The sequence below is a fragment of the Mercenaria mercenaria genome, chromosome 15, assembly GCF_021730395.1.
Source record: "Mercenaria mercenaria strain notata chromosome 15, MADL_Memer_1, whole genome shotgun sequence".
Classification (NCBI taxonomy): domain Eukaryota; kingdom Metazoa; phylum Mollusca; class Bivalvia; order Venerida; family Veneridae; genus Mercenaria; species Mercenaria mercenaria.
In genome coordinates this window covers 54955792-54972815 of record NC_069375.1, presented here as the reverse complement: position 1 = coordinate 54972815, position 17024 = coordinate 54955792, and the positions used below count along the sequence as shown (strand labels likewise).

General features: G+C 33.9%; 1 protein-coding gene across 1 annotated transcript in view; it reads left to right on the top strand.

Annotated features, from left to right (window-relative positions):
* LOC123555087 (GTPase-activating Rap/Ran-GAP domain-like protein 3) overlaps positions 1–17024 on the top strand; it is a 50319-nt gene that overhangs the window by 13967 nt on the left and 19328 nt on the right. The window contains 9 exon segments of the mRNA XM_053524244.1: positions 87–285; positions 2177–2280; positions 2792–2903; positions 5026–5075; positions 7759–7825; positions 7828–7863; positions 8167–8273; positions 9076–9084; positions 9321–9425. Of these exon segments, the coding sequence (XP_053380219.1) occupies positions 87–285; positions 2177–2280; positions 2792–2903; positions 5026–5075; positions 7759–7825; positions 7828–7863; positions 8167–8273; positions 9076–9084; positions 9321–9425 (789 nt within the window).

The following is a 17024-nucleotide window of genomic DNA, read 5'->3' as shown; positions in this document are numbered from 1 at the left end:
GTTAGCCCCGCCCCTATACCACTTACAATCCACACAAAGTTTTTGTTTTAGTTTAATTTCTTTTATTTTTATTTTTAAATGTACTACGCGGTGATGGTTGGGATAATATCAAAATTATCATTGTCAGCAAAAAAAATTTCAGAACATTAAGGATTTATATTTCATGTGTTTATTTATTAATAGAACATGGAAGTGATGAATTCAGCAAATTTCTACTGTTACTTGGGGATAGAGTGCGATTGAAGGGATGGGACAAATTTAAGGCAGGTTTAGACGTCAATGTAAGTATATATTTCTGGACACCTTTCTATGATGATAGGAAATTAAAATTTTCGATATTTCATTGCAGATTTTGTTTCGTTTTAAGAAAAGATACATTATACCGAATAGTTGCAGACATTGTCGAACTGTGATTAGATTATTGCAATACTGATTATAAATAAAGAAATCTCTAAAAAAAAATGTGGGTTTAATAGAAACTCGGCATGATTTTGTAACATTGTCTCTGTAAAGTTCAAGTTCCAAGCAATGCTTCATTTACCTGATATTGACCAAGACAGCTTTTTTAGCTCACCAGAGCACAAAGTGCTCAAGCTGAGCTATTGTGACCGGTCATTGGTCGGCGTCCGGCGGCGTCCGTCGTGCGTAGTGCGTCGTCCGTCGTCCGTCAATATTTGCCTTGTGAACACTCTACAGGCCACATTTGTGATCCAATCTTTATGAAACTTTACCAGAATGTTAGTCTGGATAATCTCTAGGATAAGTTCGAAACTGGGTCATGTGGAGTCAAAAACTAGGTCAGTAGGTCAGATCAAAGGAAAAGCTTGTGAACTCTCTAGAGACCACAAGTTTGACCAAATCTTTATGAAACTTGGTCAGAATGTTAGCCTTGATGATCTCTAGGTCAAGTTTGAAACTGGGTCATGTGGGTCCAAAACTAAGTCAGTAGGTCTGATGAAAGGAAAAGCTTGTGAAAACTCAAGAGACAACATTTTTGACCCAATCTTTATGAAACTTGGTCAGAATGTTAGTCTTAATGATCTCTAGGTCAAGTTTGAAACTGGGTCATGTGGGGTTAAAAACTAGGTCAGTAGGTCACAGCAAAAGAAAACCTTGTGAACACTCCAGAGATCACATGTTTGACCCAATCTTAATGAAATTTGGTCAGAATGTAAGTCTTGATGATCTTTAGGTCAAGTTTGAAACTGGGTCATGTAGAGTAAAAACTAGGTCAGCAGGTCAGATCATAGAAAAGTTTGTGAACACTCTAGAGACCACATTTGTTACCCGATTTTTATGAAACTTGGTCAGAATGTTAGTCTTGATGATTTCTAGGTCATGTGGGATCAAAAACTAGGTCAGTAAATCAAATCAAAGGAATAGCTTGTGAACACTTTAGAGACCACATTTGTGACCCAATCTTTATGAAACTTGGTCAGAATGTAAGTTTTGATGATCTTTAGGTCCTGTTTGAATCTGGGTCATGTTGGCTTAAAAACTAGGTCACCTGATCAAATCAAAGGAAAAGCTTGTGAACACTCTAGAGGCCACAATTACGTCCCAATATTTATGAAACTTAGTCAGAAAGTTTGGCTTGATGATTTCTAGGTCAAGTTTGAATCTGGGTCATGTGGGATCAAAAACTAGGTCACCTGGTCAAAGCAAAGAAAACGCTTGTGAACACTTTAGAGGCCACAGTTCAATCTGTATGAAACTGGGTCAAAATGTTCTCTTAATCATTTCTAGATCAAGTTTGAATCTGGGTCATGTGGGGTCAAAAACTAGGTCACTAGGCCAGATCAAAGGAAAATCTTTTCAACACTCCAGAGACCACAATTTAAGTTTGAAACTCATGAGAATTAGTCAGAATGTTTGTTTTGATAATCTGTTGGTCAAGTTGGAATCTGGGCCATGTGGGGTCAAAAACTAGGTCACCTGGTCAAATCAAAGGAAAAGCTTGTGAAATCTCTAGAGGCCACAGTTGTAACAAAATCTTAATGAAATTTAATCAGAATGTTTGTCTTGATGATCTTTAGGTCAAGTTCAGGTCTTGAATCTTGGTCATGTGGGGTCAAAAACTAGATCAGTAGACCAGATCAACTCTGGTGAGCGATATATAGGGCCATCATGGCCCTCTTGTTCATACTTGATACCGTCTCGTCTGTTTTATTTATAGCGAATACCACTGGTGAAGAGACCATATACACTGTTTATGAAGGTCACGAAATAATGTTCCATGTTTCTACAATGCTGCCATTCTCCTCAGAGAACAAACAGCGGGTTATTAAAGTAAATGCCCTTTATCAATGATACGCCAACTGGCACAATTATAGGTATCATGACAGCGACTTTCTAGCTCTCGTTAGAAGAGGTAGTCCACAGATGCTCTTCCGGGCAATGTTTTGGAAACGGGCGGCCACAGAAAATTCACCAATCTTCTGTAAGCAAGGTGGATGGCTTCCCAACAGCATAATGCAAATGACCCAAACGAGGTTTCGAACCAGAAATGATGAAGACAAGTAATTAAAAGTCAGCGACCTAAGTACATAAGCTGAATCCTTGAACACTCTGCTATGGAGTCTAGGTTGTTTAATTGTAAGTTTACAATTATTTTTCAAAACAAAATTTGAAACATTACCGTCTTGTCAAATGTGATCGGCAATCTTTTGTATATTTTCAACACATGTCTGCCCTGAAATGTTACCGTGGCTGCTATACAGTAATATTTTATCAATTCTTTTTTACACAAGATGACTGTAGTTCCATATATATGAATATTTATCTATTACAGGTTGAAAGAAAGCGTCAAATAGGGAACGATATCGTCAACATCAACTTCTGGGATGGTGATCCAAACAGCGCGCCATCTTTCAAACCAAGTATGATGAAAACCAGATTTACGCGTATCCTTTACATCGTTTATATCTTTTGATCTTTGCCAAATATTATGTGTGTACTATTTCAGTAGGAAAGATGATTGTATCACAGTTAATAGAATTGACATACATGTTTATGAAACAAATTACAACAAATTCACATCACCAAATCATAAGTCAAAACTGTAGATGGGCATTTCTTTAAAACATGGCCGTCACGAGGACATTTGTATTCAAGACATTCACATATAGATTGCAGCAAGTCTGAAATGCAAATCAGGACGACGGCTATTACATTGCACGATACAGATTTTACCACAGACTTTTCCAACAATATTCCTTTATTTGTCTGTTTTGTTGATTTAATTTGTCTATGTATTACTTTGTCTTTGTATTTTTGTGTATAAAACCTATGTTCACATCTACACATACACTGCTGGTTGGAGGGGGCTGCCATCTTGGAACGAGGCTCCTGTATTTTTATAAGTTTGTTTGTTCTATTTTCACTCAAGGCTTTCTTTGGTCTTTTTTATAATTTCTTTTTTTTCTGAGATAAAAAAGCATGCCAAATTACGTAAATGCAAAACTTTTCCAATACCAACATTCTGTTGAGTTGTATGTGGGCGCTAGAATCTATGAAATATCGAGAAACGTTGGTATAATTAATTTCTCTTATCAACTTTCGTAGCAGTTATTATATTCACAACAATGTATTTCAGTATTTCGTTTTGTTGTTGTATTTTTAGCAGGTCTTATCTTAAGTAGTATGTTATGTATCCAATGGAAAATATTTATAAGCATGCTTCATCAGAGGAAGACATAGCATTACAGGCCCAGATCCAGGGCCGGACTCAGAGGCCCGTGCCCCCCAACACCCCACCCCCTCCCCCAGTTGGCTGAGAGTGACCTATACTCACCAAATTTACACCACCTATTGTTGCAAGAGAAGATTAAGATTTTCTCAAAATTTAGACCCAAAATGCACATGAAGCCACCATGTCATACCTTTATTTCAAATTTTCAAGGGGAATGTCCCCTGACTCCCATAAAATGACGGAGTACCATATTCCATACCCCAACGTTTAGACCAAAAATGCACCAGATGCAATCATTTCATAACTGTATATTAAACATTCCTAGGGGGAGACCCCCTGACCCCCTAACACGAGCGGAGGACCCGCTCCAGTACCTATCTACTTCTTCCAGGTGTTATGCGCCTCAATGGTGACGACTTCGTTTTAAACTGGTGCCCCTCGCCCAAAATCAAATTATTCTGGACCTGGCCTGCATTATTTTCAAAGAGATAACCAGAAAACGACATCTCTATATTTTGAAAAAAAAAATGTGGATTTTAGAGAGGAGAGAAGTTCTTTGATTCTAAATAAACTTTTTAATGGCGACTTTGAAGCTAAGTATCAGAATTCTACTTGTGACATTTAAATACCATAAAGAAATCCTTCTGTAAGACGATGTATTTGTAACCTGACAAAAGCATTGCACGTATCAATATGCTACTATTCTACATCAGCATTAAAGGATGACTAATTTAGGTACTTAATGACCAGATTTAAGCCTACCTGAACGTGAAGTACTCGTGGTGAGCTTTTTGGATCGTCGGATGTCCGCGGTCCGTCCGTCTATAAAGCATCTTCTCCTTAACTTCAAAGCCAGTTTCAATCGTACTTCACAGTAATGACTTTTGACTTGTCCACTTTCAGTTTCCTTTAAATCTAGGATATCTTTGAAGAATTCTAGTTTCCATGGCCTTCGAAAGACAAAGTTTAGAATTCTTATCATCAGAAACTGTTCGCCCAATTTGGAAATAATTTCACAGAGGTGTTACTTAAGTGACCCTCTTTTTGGTTTCTTCAGTTATTCTGTTTCTCTAAAAACATGGTCACCTGGAGACATGGGCAGTTTTCTCTATATAGCAGTATGGAAAACTTTGCAAATTTTCTTTTCTGAAATCGCTTGCTGGATTTCAAAATAATTTGATTGCAATGTTCCTTGGGTGACCCATTGTCAAATCACTTCAAATCATCCTGTTTCGTTCAAAAACATGGCCTCCAGGAAGCGGGGCTAGCATTTAAAAGCATTTTAATTGATCAAATATCTGAGATATATATTATTCCTCCTTCACTCTCTGCAGATATATTTGCCTTGATTAGGTACAATCTTGAGACGTTCCGATACCGGTAAGTTTACTTGCTATTGTTACCATGGTTACAGACAGTTATGTTATATTGTGAACTTTTCATAAGCAGTAAGATGTTATGACAAAGTGTGAAAATAAGAAGTATAAAAGTTTGATTTGGTTTTTTTGTGGTTATTTAGGGTTGAATGAGGTTCAGGGAGATTTTGTGAGGCTCAATTAGTTTGTGTAAGGTTCTGTAAGGTTAAGCGAAATCCTATGTGGTTTAGTGATGTCATTAGCTTAACACTCATGGTCTCGTAAATGAGGTCACTCCAACATATCGTGACGCTCCTTTTTTAACACATCACCATGTTATTATAAATACTATTAACGTAGAGAGCCCTTTCGTAAAAACAAAGTAAATATATAAACTAAATCCTAACGAAGAATACCACAAACGAGTACTAAAGTTTCTAATCTAGTTTATTTACTAAAACATGAACAGTTTCTGAAAACGTTGCATAAAAATATCCCGAACTTTTTGTATTAAACGATGAACAGTCGTGAAACAATCAAAATTATAAGTTCCCAAGTCAAAGTCTTGTTACTGCGCAAACTTATTATTAATTCTTAAATAAAACTTTTAAATTGCCAAAGTACAACAAATAAAAATGCTGCACACCTTTAGAATTTAGATATAAAGCCAAAATTTTGTAAAATTTTAATAACAGCCAAAACGATGTGCAAGTGAAGCTGGAGACCACGACTAAAATTTCGGGAGCCTATTTATACCCCCACAGAATCAGCCCACAACCCCACAGCATGAAGTTGTGGAAAACGAACGCGCCCCTGAAAAATTGTGGTGACCACTGCTTTTCCGTGGGCTCGTCCACAACGCCACAGTGTGGAACGCCCCACAGAAAAATTGTGGGGACCAGATTTTTCGTGGAAACGGCCAAAATCCCTTAAAAATACAAAAATACATAAATAGCAACTGCATAATCATAAAGAGACGTATTACAAACTTCCCTCGAAATATTATAGCAAAACATTACGAATAAAGCAATTTAAAACAATTCGAAAGCCTTTCCATAAGCTTCACAGTTGCGTAACGATTGCTCAGCGTGAAAATCAATATGACATACATGTATGACAAGTGCACTGTGATAAAAACATCAAAATAGCAATGTTTTACTTTAAATCTCGAGGAATTACTCAGCAGAAATACATTATAAATGTTGCTGCATCATGTGAAATCAGGAATTAACACTAGGGAGGTAAAATGAAGGATTATGGAATTGTTGACATAAGTCGCGGAACTGAATACATTCAAAGAAACTGTGACAAACACAAACTGTGACAAAGTTCTGACATGGAAAACAGCTCCAAAAGTAAAGGATGGATCGAAAAGCTGGCACAATACGTAATGTTCGGTTGATGTCTTGTGAATTTAACCTAAGACAGCAACCAACTTCATGCGTTGTCGCCAGTAAAGGCTGCAAAAATGAAAGTAAAGAACCAGAGTGAAAGAAGAAAGAACGAGTACAAGGTAAAATTTCTAGAACACTTCAATATCTCAAGATAAAAGCTAGAAAAGATCTTCAGTAAAATTAACGCTTTAAGTCTTTAACGACAATCGTTGATGTGTTTGCACGATTCTTCTTATCGAAAATGTCATGCTATATTCTTTTATAAGAGAAAGATCGTGCAGAATAACAATTAGAATGGATATAAGACCGTCTCTAATTGCGGTTAGCACGCCATAGACATAAACATTTCTTAATGCTTTTGTGACATTATTGAATTTTCCATGTTTCTGGGCAACATTTATAAATAACTTCAAGCTTAGGGGATCTGGTATTGTTTTCATTTTATGATTTCTATTCTGTATTATAATGTTTTAAAACGTTAAAAAGTTTTTAAAAGAATACACAAATTAAAAGGTTTCTTAATATCTTGTCAAATGGAAGGAATAAAACTTGATTTAGTAATGATATTGATAAAGCAAAGTATCATCAAAGTCAATGTGCATTTTTCATGAACAGAGAAATATGTAAAAATTAGATGGAATTAGAATTAGTGTGTTTTGGTGTAAAATTAGTATTATAAGTTTATAACTTAAACATAATATTAGATGTTTTGTGACAGAAACTTCTTTATTTTGAGTAGAATTTAAAGAGATTTGTTAGCTTGATAAATGTTAAATACTTATATACCGTAGTAGAAACGTAATTCTCAATTTGCTGAGGATAAAAGTTTTATTTCTTAAGCAAAAACAGTGGTTACGTTTTTTGATAATGGAACTTCCAAATTCATACACCGTGCAGATAAATCGAAATATGAACTGATTTTAGTGCATATTTATGATTAAATACATCGAAAGATCTAAAAAGACGATGTCGTATTTAATATAAATATATGAAGTGTTTTCTTTCAGAATGCATTATGTCATTGTACATGTACATTGTGCAGTAGCATTATCCACAGTAGTCGGATGACAGTATTATCATTAAATTGACCCGATTTAATGTACGAAATAAAATGTAGATCGCCATATGGTTGTAGTGCACAGGTAGCTGGTGTCCGGATCGCTTCAGTAATTTCAGGGTTATTGCCCTTTAATTATTTTAGAATCCTTAAATTCCTCAGTAAATTCCTAATTAATTCCTAATAAATTCCTAATTGCTACTTTGACACAGTCCATACTTTGCCGGTATCAATTCTGCGAATTTGCTCGTTTCTTTTCAGTTTGAATCTTTTTTTCACGAATCAGTGCCATTATTCGGTCCACCTTTGCCTTCTCCACCAGAGCTCTTTGACGCAATAGAATTAGGGATTTTCTACTTGTCAAATGTAGGTCTATGTTATGCAATAAAGAGCAATAAGGTGTTAACATAAAGCGATATTAGTATTACTACTTTTTTTCACATTCCCATAACTATTGAAAAATGTTAAGACGTTTTTAATTATTGATGAATTAAATTCTAAGACAATTTTAATTTTTGCAAATAAAATATTTATAAAAACTGACAAAATGCAGTGTAATTAGAAATGCAAATTTTCACATCATTTTGAAGAAATTTGTTTAAAACTTTTACACTGATTTCGTTTAACAGTTTTACTGTCAACACTACCATCTTGTTCTTTTACTTACAGTAATAAACGGCAAAAATGCAGCTGTAAACAACCCGGTATTTACACAGAAAAGAGAAAGAACCCTAGAAATGCTCATCAAAAATTTCTACTTAGATTATATGCCAGAGGTATGTTCAACATAAACCTGCTAGATATAATACACTCATGCTGAGGATTTTTTGCCAAAGTATTATCTGATATATACATTTCCGTATAACCATGTTCACACCAAATTTCTGGAAAAAATACTAAAGATCTTATTATTTTATGCATACACTAACGACATTTACTGGACATGCCATCAGATCTCCATAACTCTTCATTGTGTTGATTATGCAATGTACATACATTGTGACTATGGAAACTATGGAAGCCCTGGAGGGACAATTGATTTCCGTACTTTCCACTTCTGACTTCTAACTTTTGCACTTCTCACTACCAACTTCTTGACTTCCTACTTCCTACTTCTAACTTCCGCACTTCTGACTTCTAACTTCCACACTTCTGACTTCGAACTTCCTGATTTTCGACTTCTGATTTCCAACTTCTTACTTCCAACTTCTTGACTTCTTACTTCCCTCTTCTAATTTCCGCACTTCTGACTTCTAACTTCCTGACTTTTCGAATTCTGATTTCCAGCTTCCACACTTCTTGACTTCTTACTTACTTCTTCTTACTTCTGATTTCTAACTTCCGCACTGTTGACTTCTAACTTCCTGACTTCCGACTTCCAACTTCCGCACTTCTGACTTCCAACTTTCCATCTTTGGAAGTTGGAAGTAAGAAGTGTGGAAGTTGGAAGTCGAAAGTAAGAAGTCAGGTAGCTGGAAGTCAGAAGTGCGGAAATAAGAAGTCAGAAGTGCAGAAGTAAGAAGAAGGAAGTAAGAATTCAAGAAGTCGGAAGTAAGAAGTGTGGAAGTTGGAAATCAGAAGTCGAAAGTCAGGAAGTCGGATGTGTGGAAGTTAGAAGTCAGAAATGCAGAAGTTAGAAGTAGGAAGAAGGAAGTCAAGAAGTTGTAAGTGAGAAGTGCAAAAGTTAGAAGTCGGAAGTGGGAAGTACGGAAATCAATTGTCCCTCCAGGGCTTCTATATACATTTTTTGATATTTATTTGACATATTTGACAAATACGTGTATGTCTTTTCATATGCCAACGCGTTCAGTATATTTTTATAGAATAACATGTTGAACAGACGAGCTTTTAATGATGTGATAGAAGATGCCAACACAAGCAAGAGGAAAGACGATGCCAGAAGAGCAGAATTTGTCAGAATAGGACAGGTAGAGTTTTGCAATTTCACTTTCGTAATTTAAGTTTTTGTTGAGTGTGATAGTTTGATGCTATTTTGCAGAACAACCTTGCGCTGTAGATTTATTTCTAACATATCTATCTAAAATATTCTTGAAAATAAGCTGTTAAACCAGTATCCGGACACGAATAAACTGATTTATCCTGAAAAAGTCAGTAAACGTCTGAAGAGCTCTGAAGAGTATTGCTCTCCATTTGTTTAAGTAGATGCTTCGTCTGTTGATAAATCCAAATTCACACATTTTAATACAATTTTGATGGTGTTCCTTAAAAGGGGTTTCTTACGTACAGTATGAGATTCTTTGCTCTCTTTAGCTTACATATTGGATGTGTACTGTTAACAAGTTAATCGATTCGGTAAAAATTTATTGTTCATCAGACGCAGTTGTAACCAAATACAATTTATTATTTGACTGCTCACATCCGGCCAAGTCTGTTTTTACTTACCGAACCCCCAGCTCTTTTGATCACACAGATGAATAATGTCTGTGAGAGCCGTTGCGGAGCACACAGTAGCATTGCCTAATAGATAACATGTATAATTCAGTCACAGCTTTTCCAGTTTGTGAATATGCTGAACAAAGTCAAATGTAAATGTTTGAAATATTGGTTCGCGTGTATCAAAGAAGTAGTATGACAAACGAATCTTATACATATATCAACATTGCTTTCAAAAAATTCTAAACATTAATTGGCAGGAGAAACCTGGTAATTTGCATTCAGGTCCTTTACTTGCTAAATTCCTTTATAGATTCTAATAACCTTATGGATGCTTGTTTACGGAAATCGATGAAATAAGTGTCTTTATTGTAACATTGAGGTGTATATATTTCAGGCTTTAAAGCACAAGACGATATTAAAAGGAAATGCACCATAAGGTTTGGTGACCACTGGAATGTTAAAAACACAGGTAGGCTTCCAATAAAATGATCAAAACAGTGTATTTCATTAGAAGAACTCGTTTTCGGAGCTTATTAATTTAAAAAAGACTTTATGTATATGTCCTACTACTGCATGCCGAAAAGGAAAAAATCCCAAATTTGATATACAGTCTTTTTGCAAAGCGATAGCTTATATGTGGCCAATGCTTATTATGATAGTCCTGACAATATATAATTGTATACAGAAACACAGGAAGTTAAATACTTCCTACAAAGTGTTTACCATTTATTGAAAATTAGCGAGTAGCTCTACAGTGGCAGTTTTTTTACTGTGCAAGCTCTGTTTAAGTATGATATATCTTTTTTTCGGCCGTGGGAAAATTAGCATTGTTTTAGCGATTTTTGCCATCATATCATTAATGGGGTACGACGCTTTACGTTTAGTTTTATTATTACACCACTTTATTGTACGGTGCTATAAATATATATTTACTACAACTTTAAATTTGAGTGTAGGTATTACTTTTTTTGCAACACTGCTTTGAATAGATAAGAAATGAATAAGTGATTAAGTAATTTATTTAATTTGTTTTGTATAGAAGCCCTCTGTCTAGAAAAGATTTAAACTGAGATTGTAATACCTGATAAATGAATAAGCACTACTTTTTACAGGGGATAAACTTGTATTGGCAACTGATCAAGGCACCTAGAAGATTGTTATTAAAATTCAAAATATATCTTACAGTTACATGACTAGGCAGTTTAAGTTGATAGCCAGTTTTACCTGATAAAATGGGTTATAATTGTATTTAAGTTCAGATTGTAATTAATTACAAATTGATCAATTGATTTTAATTTTACCGGCAATGTTTTGGTCTTAGATAGCGGCAAGTTTCTTATTCCAAGATAATATATCTATTTTAGCAGTGGGATCTGCGATGAAATTTGATACAGTTGTATTTAAGTTTAAATTGTAAAAAATACAAATTGATCAACTGACTATCATTATCGGCAATGTCATGCCACGTTACTTCTGTTTCCAAGATAATATATCTACTTTGAGGATACACATATATAGCAATTTTCAAAATCCGTGTATGCCCTAATATAAAGATCATGATCAAAATGCCATGATGTCACAATATCTCTGTTGAAAATGTTAAATAGTTCTATGGGACTTCTAAATCTCATTATGTAATTTGAATATATATCTTTTTATGTATGTTTTTGATCATATTTTTCATATTAATTTATAGATCCGAACTGGTGAAAAATAAAAATGATGCTTTCACTGTTTAGAAACAAGGAAAAAAAAACAATTAAATGTCATTGATATATTCCTGTACTTCCACCGAAAAGCATAGAATTAAAAAAAAAACATTAATTTCCAGACTGATAATACATAATAGACATGTGGGAACGAAATCTCTCTGGCTTTAAATTTGCATTGCCTGTATTAAGAAGATAAATTAGATTTACAAAAAAATACAAAATAGATGTGCTTCAAACAACTAACGGGAACTAGATAACCATTCCATTTCTAGCGTAATTAAATTTGGTCTAGGGGTAGACATTTAACAGTGTTGACATTTCAACGGAATACTCAGCCTTGTTGTGTTATATTTTCAGAGGGGTTACGGCCTAGACTGATTTTTGATGTCTGTTTGTGTAAAACAAATCAATGTCGTAGAGGCTCATGGTTTACCTATAATGAGGAAAGGTAAATGTTACGATGTACATGTAGCTAACTTCCATTCTGTGTGCTTCAATATCATGTCATGTTTCAAATGATGTAATTACGTTAAATTCTGACTATTAAACCCACATCATACGTCCTACTATATTTACATGTTTTGTTTCATTTTCTTATTTGTATCTTTTTGGTATAATACCGGGGTATTAAGTTTAATTATATAAATAAAAGACTTCCTGCTTTGAAACACTTTCCTGTAATAATGTAATATTTCATGTTTCATGTAAAGATGGTAAGATTTACGACTTTCGTCTGCTAGACTTTGAGGGGGAGGCTGCTGAAAACATTATACGTAGTGAAGTAGACAGCAGAGACCATAAAATAGAAAAAAAACAAAAGGCAAGAAGCTGTCAAATTACACTTATTGTTTGCTGTCAGAAGAGAATTCATAAAACAGTGGGCCATCTTACTTCTGTGAACGATGTATGTTTCCAGTGATACATTATTTGAACAGACCAACGTTCCAGTTCGCTTATCCTATTTTACCAGTAAAACCAGCGTTGTATTTTAGGTTGTCATCTGTACGGTCTAAGCCGTCCCGGCTCAAGTCATCTACGAATGGTTGTGCTAGTTGGGCGTCGTCTGCTTGTGTTTACATGGAAACAGTCAGCAGAATAGTTGGTCTGGTGCTGTCCGTCTATGGAACTGCACACAGTTGAAGGGTTTACATATGGATTCACTATGTTCAGTCCGAATATCCGACCGTCCTTCTCAAACCATCTAAGACGTTAGCTGTTCTTTGAAGAAATTCATTTTGTCATTGTAAAACATACATCTATATCCCTTTCCTAAACTCTTACGTTAACTAAAACTTTCACTAAAACGTGATTTATATCTTCCAACTAAAGGCTTGCCCGAAAATATTGCCTTTACTGTCTGTCCTCGTATAAGTTTTAAACTGCGGAAATAAATATATTATGTTGAAAGAAAAGATTAATTTAAAGATAATTGGACTCTTCATTTTTTTCTTTTTTTAATCTACTATTGTGACAAACCTTTTATGCAGATGACGTAAGTGTCTTTAATCTTTAAAGTCTGAAAAAGTGAAAATTAAAGAGAAAAAAGATGAAAGATAATTGCTTTATTATTCTAGATTATGCTTTTCAAGTGTTATCGTGTATCATTATATCAAATTCAAGATATTCGCTTCTTTGGTGTAAAATATTTTGTCTTGAGCGTGTTTATTATTGTGATACAATTAATCTAAAAATAAATGGAGAAGAGCTAGCAACAATCAGAGAAAATGTCTCGGTATTCATGACGGTTTCATAGTTTCTTCAATTATCGACACAATGCTAGCCAAATGAATTAATTTCCTTCAAGCGTTTTACCTTTACATCCTTTGAAGTTAAAGAGGTAGTTCTAATTTTCAAGATTTAACTTAGTTTCACCAAAATAACGGACGAAAAAGTATAGATAGTGACACTTTATTTGAGTATCTTTAGCGTTGATGATATAACCACATGTTCATCAAACTTGTTTTAATACACAACAAATATAGCAAATAAATAATATACTACAAATGCAGTAAAATGGTCCAATTTTGAAAAAGAAATCACTTAATTTTTATGTTTGCATAAGTGAAAAATCCAAATGGAGTAAATATTACCATATTCCCACTAAATTCCCTGTTCTTTCAGTCATTAGTGACCATATCAGTTCAAAAAATATGCATGTATTTGAAAAGGGGACATATCACTGCATCAAATATTTTTCATCAAAAGAGAGCTTTCCTTTATAAATTCATAAACATTTAACATCATTAATAAATCTCAATTCAGATTCTGAATAACAATGTTTTCTTTGTATTATATTGCATTAATCTTTTAAGATATGAATAACTTAACTCAAGTATTATCTAAAAAGCATGACACACTTTACAATTATTTCAAAGACAACAAACCTTACATAGGGACAGTCTGTTAATTTGCCGTTTTCGCTGCTGCCATTAATTCGCTTAAGAAATTACAATGAAAAGTACATACTCCAGCATTTCTATGTTTTCTTGGAGCTCTGTTGTCTCGAAGTTGTTATTGTGTACTGAAGCACAGTCATCATTCCATCTGATTTGGCATTGATCTTGTATTATAAACATTTATTGAAAATAAATTCAATTAATAGGAAGATAATAGGAGATTAGTTTATGGAAAGATAAAGCTTATCTATGAATCAACACGAAAACTAGGAAGTTTGAATGTAAATTTTATGGTTATTGTCTTTTCTCTTGTCAGTCTGTCAGTTGTTCATTTTGGTCATAGTTAGGTGTTTGTATAAAAATATGTACATGTACAAATAATGCAAAGAGCCATATTTTCCTTAAAAGACCCAAGTATTCAAAAGCAATCTAGAATTTGAATTTAAACGTTTCATTAACTCTGGTTGTATTACGGATTTAAACCGCATTCAAATTATTAATAACCTCATTAAACACTCATATTTATGTAGATTTTTGTCGTTGTAAATTAAAAATGTTTGTATAAGTTTAATTACTTTTTTACAATGGAAGTATGACATGGACTAAACTAAATGAATAGGATATCGTGGAGCAGGTAATTATACATTCTGCTTAGGCAACTCCAGTGAAATTTTAAAGATTTTGGTGTCATTAAATGTATCGTCAAGAAGACAACTAAGTATATTGTAATGTGATTGGTTTCTGTCGTTTTTATTCTCGTCAACAGCAAATTGATTACTTGCGACAAGCCCTATTTAGATAATTGAGAGATTTTGCCAGTATCAGGATGTGTCTGTATTCTGCTGATGGAAATATGAATGATCATTGTATTTTTTAGTATATTCAGTGAACTTAATGATTAAGGCTTGTTACAATCACTAGAACGCTGTTTTTGGTATTGCATAGCATAATTATGCTCTCTATTTTTAAAATCCAGCTATAAGTTTTATTGTGCCAATTTCGTATTTTGGCTCAGGTACGTTTTCTGAATAGAAAAGGTATATGAATTCTACTTATAGGCGTTTACATTCATTGCTTATTTATTGTGTTTGTACCACTACGACTACGGACTGAATGAATAATTCTTGTATAAAACAGATATTTGAATTGATTTTTTTTCCTCCCTCTTTTAAATTAGAAATCGATATTTTACTGGTCCTAAAACAACTAAATTGGCAGGCTGAATATGGTAATAATAGCAAATCAACAAGTTACACGGCTTAAAATAGGTAGTGTGCAAAACAGCCATATTTACCACATGTTACATTATTCAGCGACCCTGCTATTGACATATATGATTACAATGACTTCCTTGTCAATAATTTTGATTACGGTGAGTTTTCGACCAATGACTGACTACCACGAATTTTCTGCCCATAAATTTAATTACAGCGCGTTTTCGTTCAATGACTGACTACCCTCACTTTTCTGTCAATAACTTTGATTACCATAAATTTTCTATCAATCACTGACTACCCTCGCTTTTGTGTCAATAACTTTGATTACCATAAATTTTCCATCAATGACTGACTACCCTCACTTTTCTGTCAATAACTTTGATTACCATAAATTTTCCATCAATGACTGACTACCCTCACTTTTCTGTCAATAACTTTGATTATCATAAATTGTCCATCAATGACTGACTACCCTCACTTTTCTGTCAATAGCTTTGATTATCCAGAGTTTGCTTATCATGAGTTTATATCAGTGACTGACTACCATGAGTTTTCTGTCAAAAGTTTTCTAAATAATTTTGACTACCCTTGGTTTTATGTAAAATATTATGGCAACCTTGAGTGTTTTTAGATGATGTTTACTAGAAAATATCTGTCAATAACTTTGACTACCCTGGATTTTCATTCAATGACTGACTACTTTGACTCTTCTGTCATCAATATTGACTGCCATTAGTATATATCAATAACTTAAACTACACTGTGTTTTCCATGAATAACTTTCACTACCCCGAGATTTCTATCAATAACTTTGATTTCCTTGAGTTTTCTGTCAATGACTATGACTATCCAGAGCTTTCGGTCAATGGCTTTGATTACCTTGGGTTTTCCACCAATAACTTTGTCTACCCTGAGTTTTTGTCAAAAACAACTTTTACCACAGATAACATTGTGAATAACTTGACTACCTTGATTAGGTGTGTGACTTTATACAATGCTAGGTGACAAAGAGACTAGCTTTGAATCGACAGAAGAATACCGAAATAAAAATTATGATACATTTGCAGATGCTTCAATGAACTACTGTATTACAGTATGAATCTCCTTGTTTTGCTAAAGAAGGCGGCTGAAGCTATTGTTTGCCCTAATGACTCTACAATTAACTCTGATAAAAGTAAGAAATGTCTTGTCATAAACCTGATGAACGTTTTATTTATTTTCCAAATTACCAATGTTTGTTAAACAAGAAAATTTGCTTTTATTCTTTCTATGTGATTACTCATTTGGTAAAATAACTCTTGATTATGTTGTTTAAACAGGAAAGAAGACGCTCCCTTAAAAGCTATTAACCATAACTTCAAATTTCTCCGTAATTCATGACAATTTTTTAGTTCCTGCCGTTATCGATGCAATGTCAATCAAATGATTTAATTCCCTGCGCTTTTTCGCTTAAGTATTTTACTTTGTGGTTTTTTGGAAAACAGGTCGAATTTCAGAAATTATAACAATTTGCACGAGGCCCAAATTTTTTAAGGAAAGCCAACAAAAAGTGTTAACCTTGGTTTAAATGATAGTACATTGTATCATCTTCACAGTGTTATAGTTATTTACTTTCTAAATGTTAGTATTTAAGTGTTTAACCATTGCACATATTTTTAAGAGAAAAAAACAGCTAAGGGAGGCAGCCATGGTTTTCAATATCAGGCTATATACTAGTAAAAGAAATTGTTCTTTGTTTCATATAAAATTCAGCCATTTCAGATTCATTTTGAAACTGCTTTCAGTTTCAGTTTCAGATTCATTTT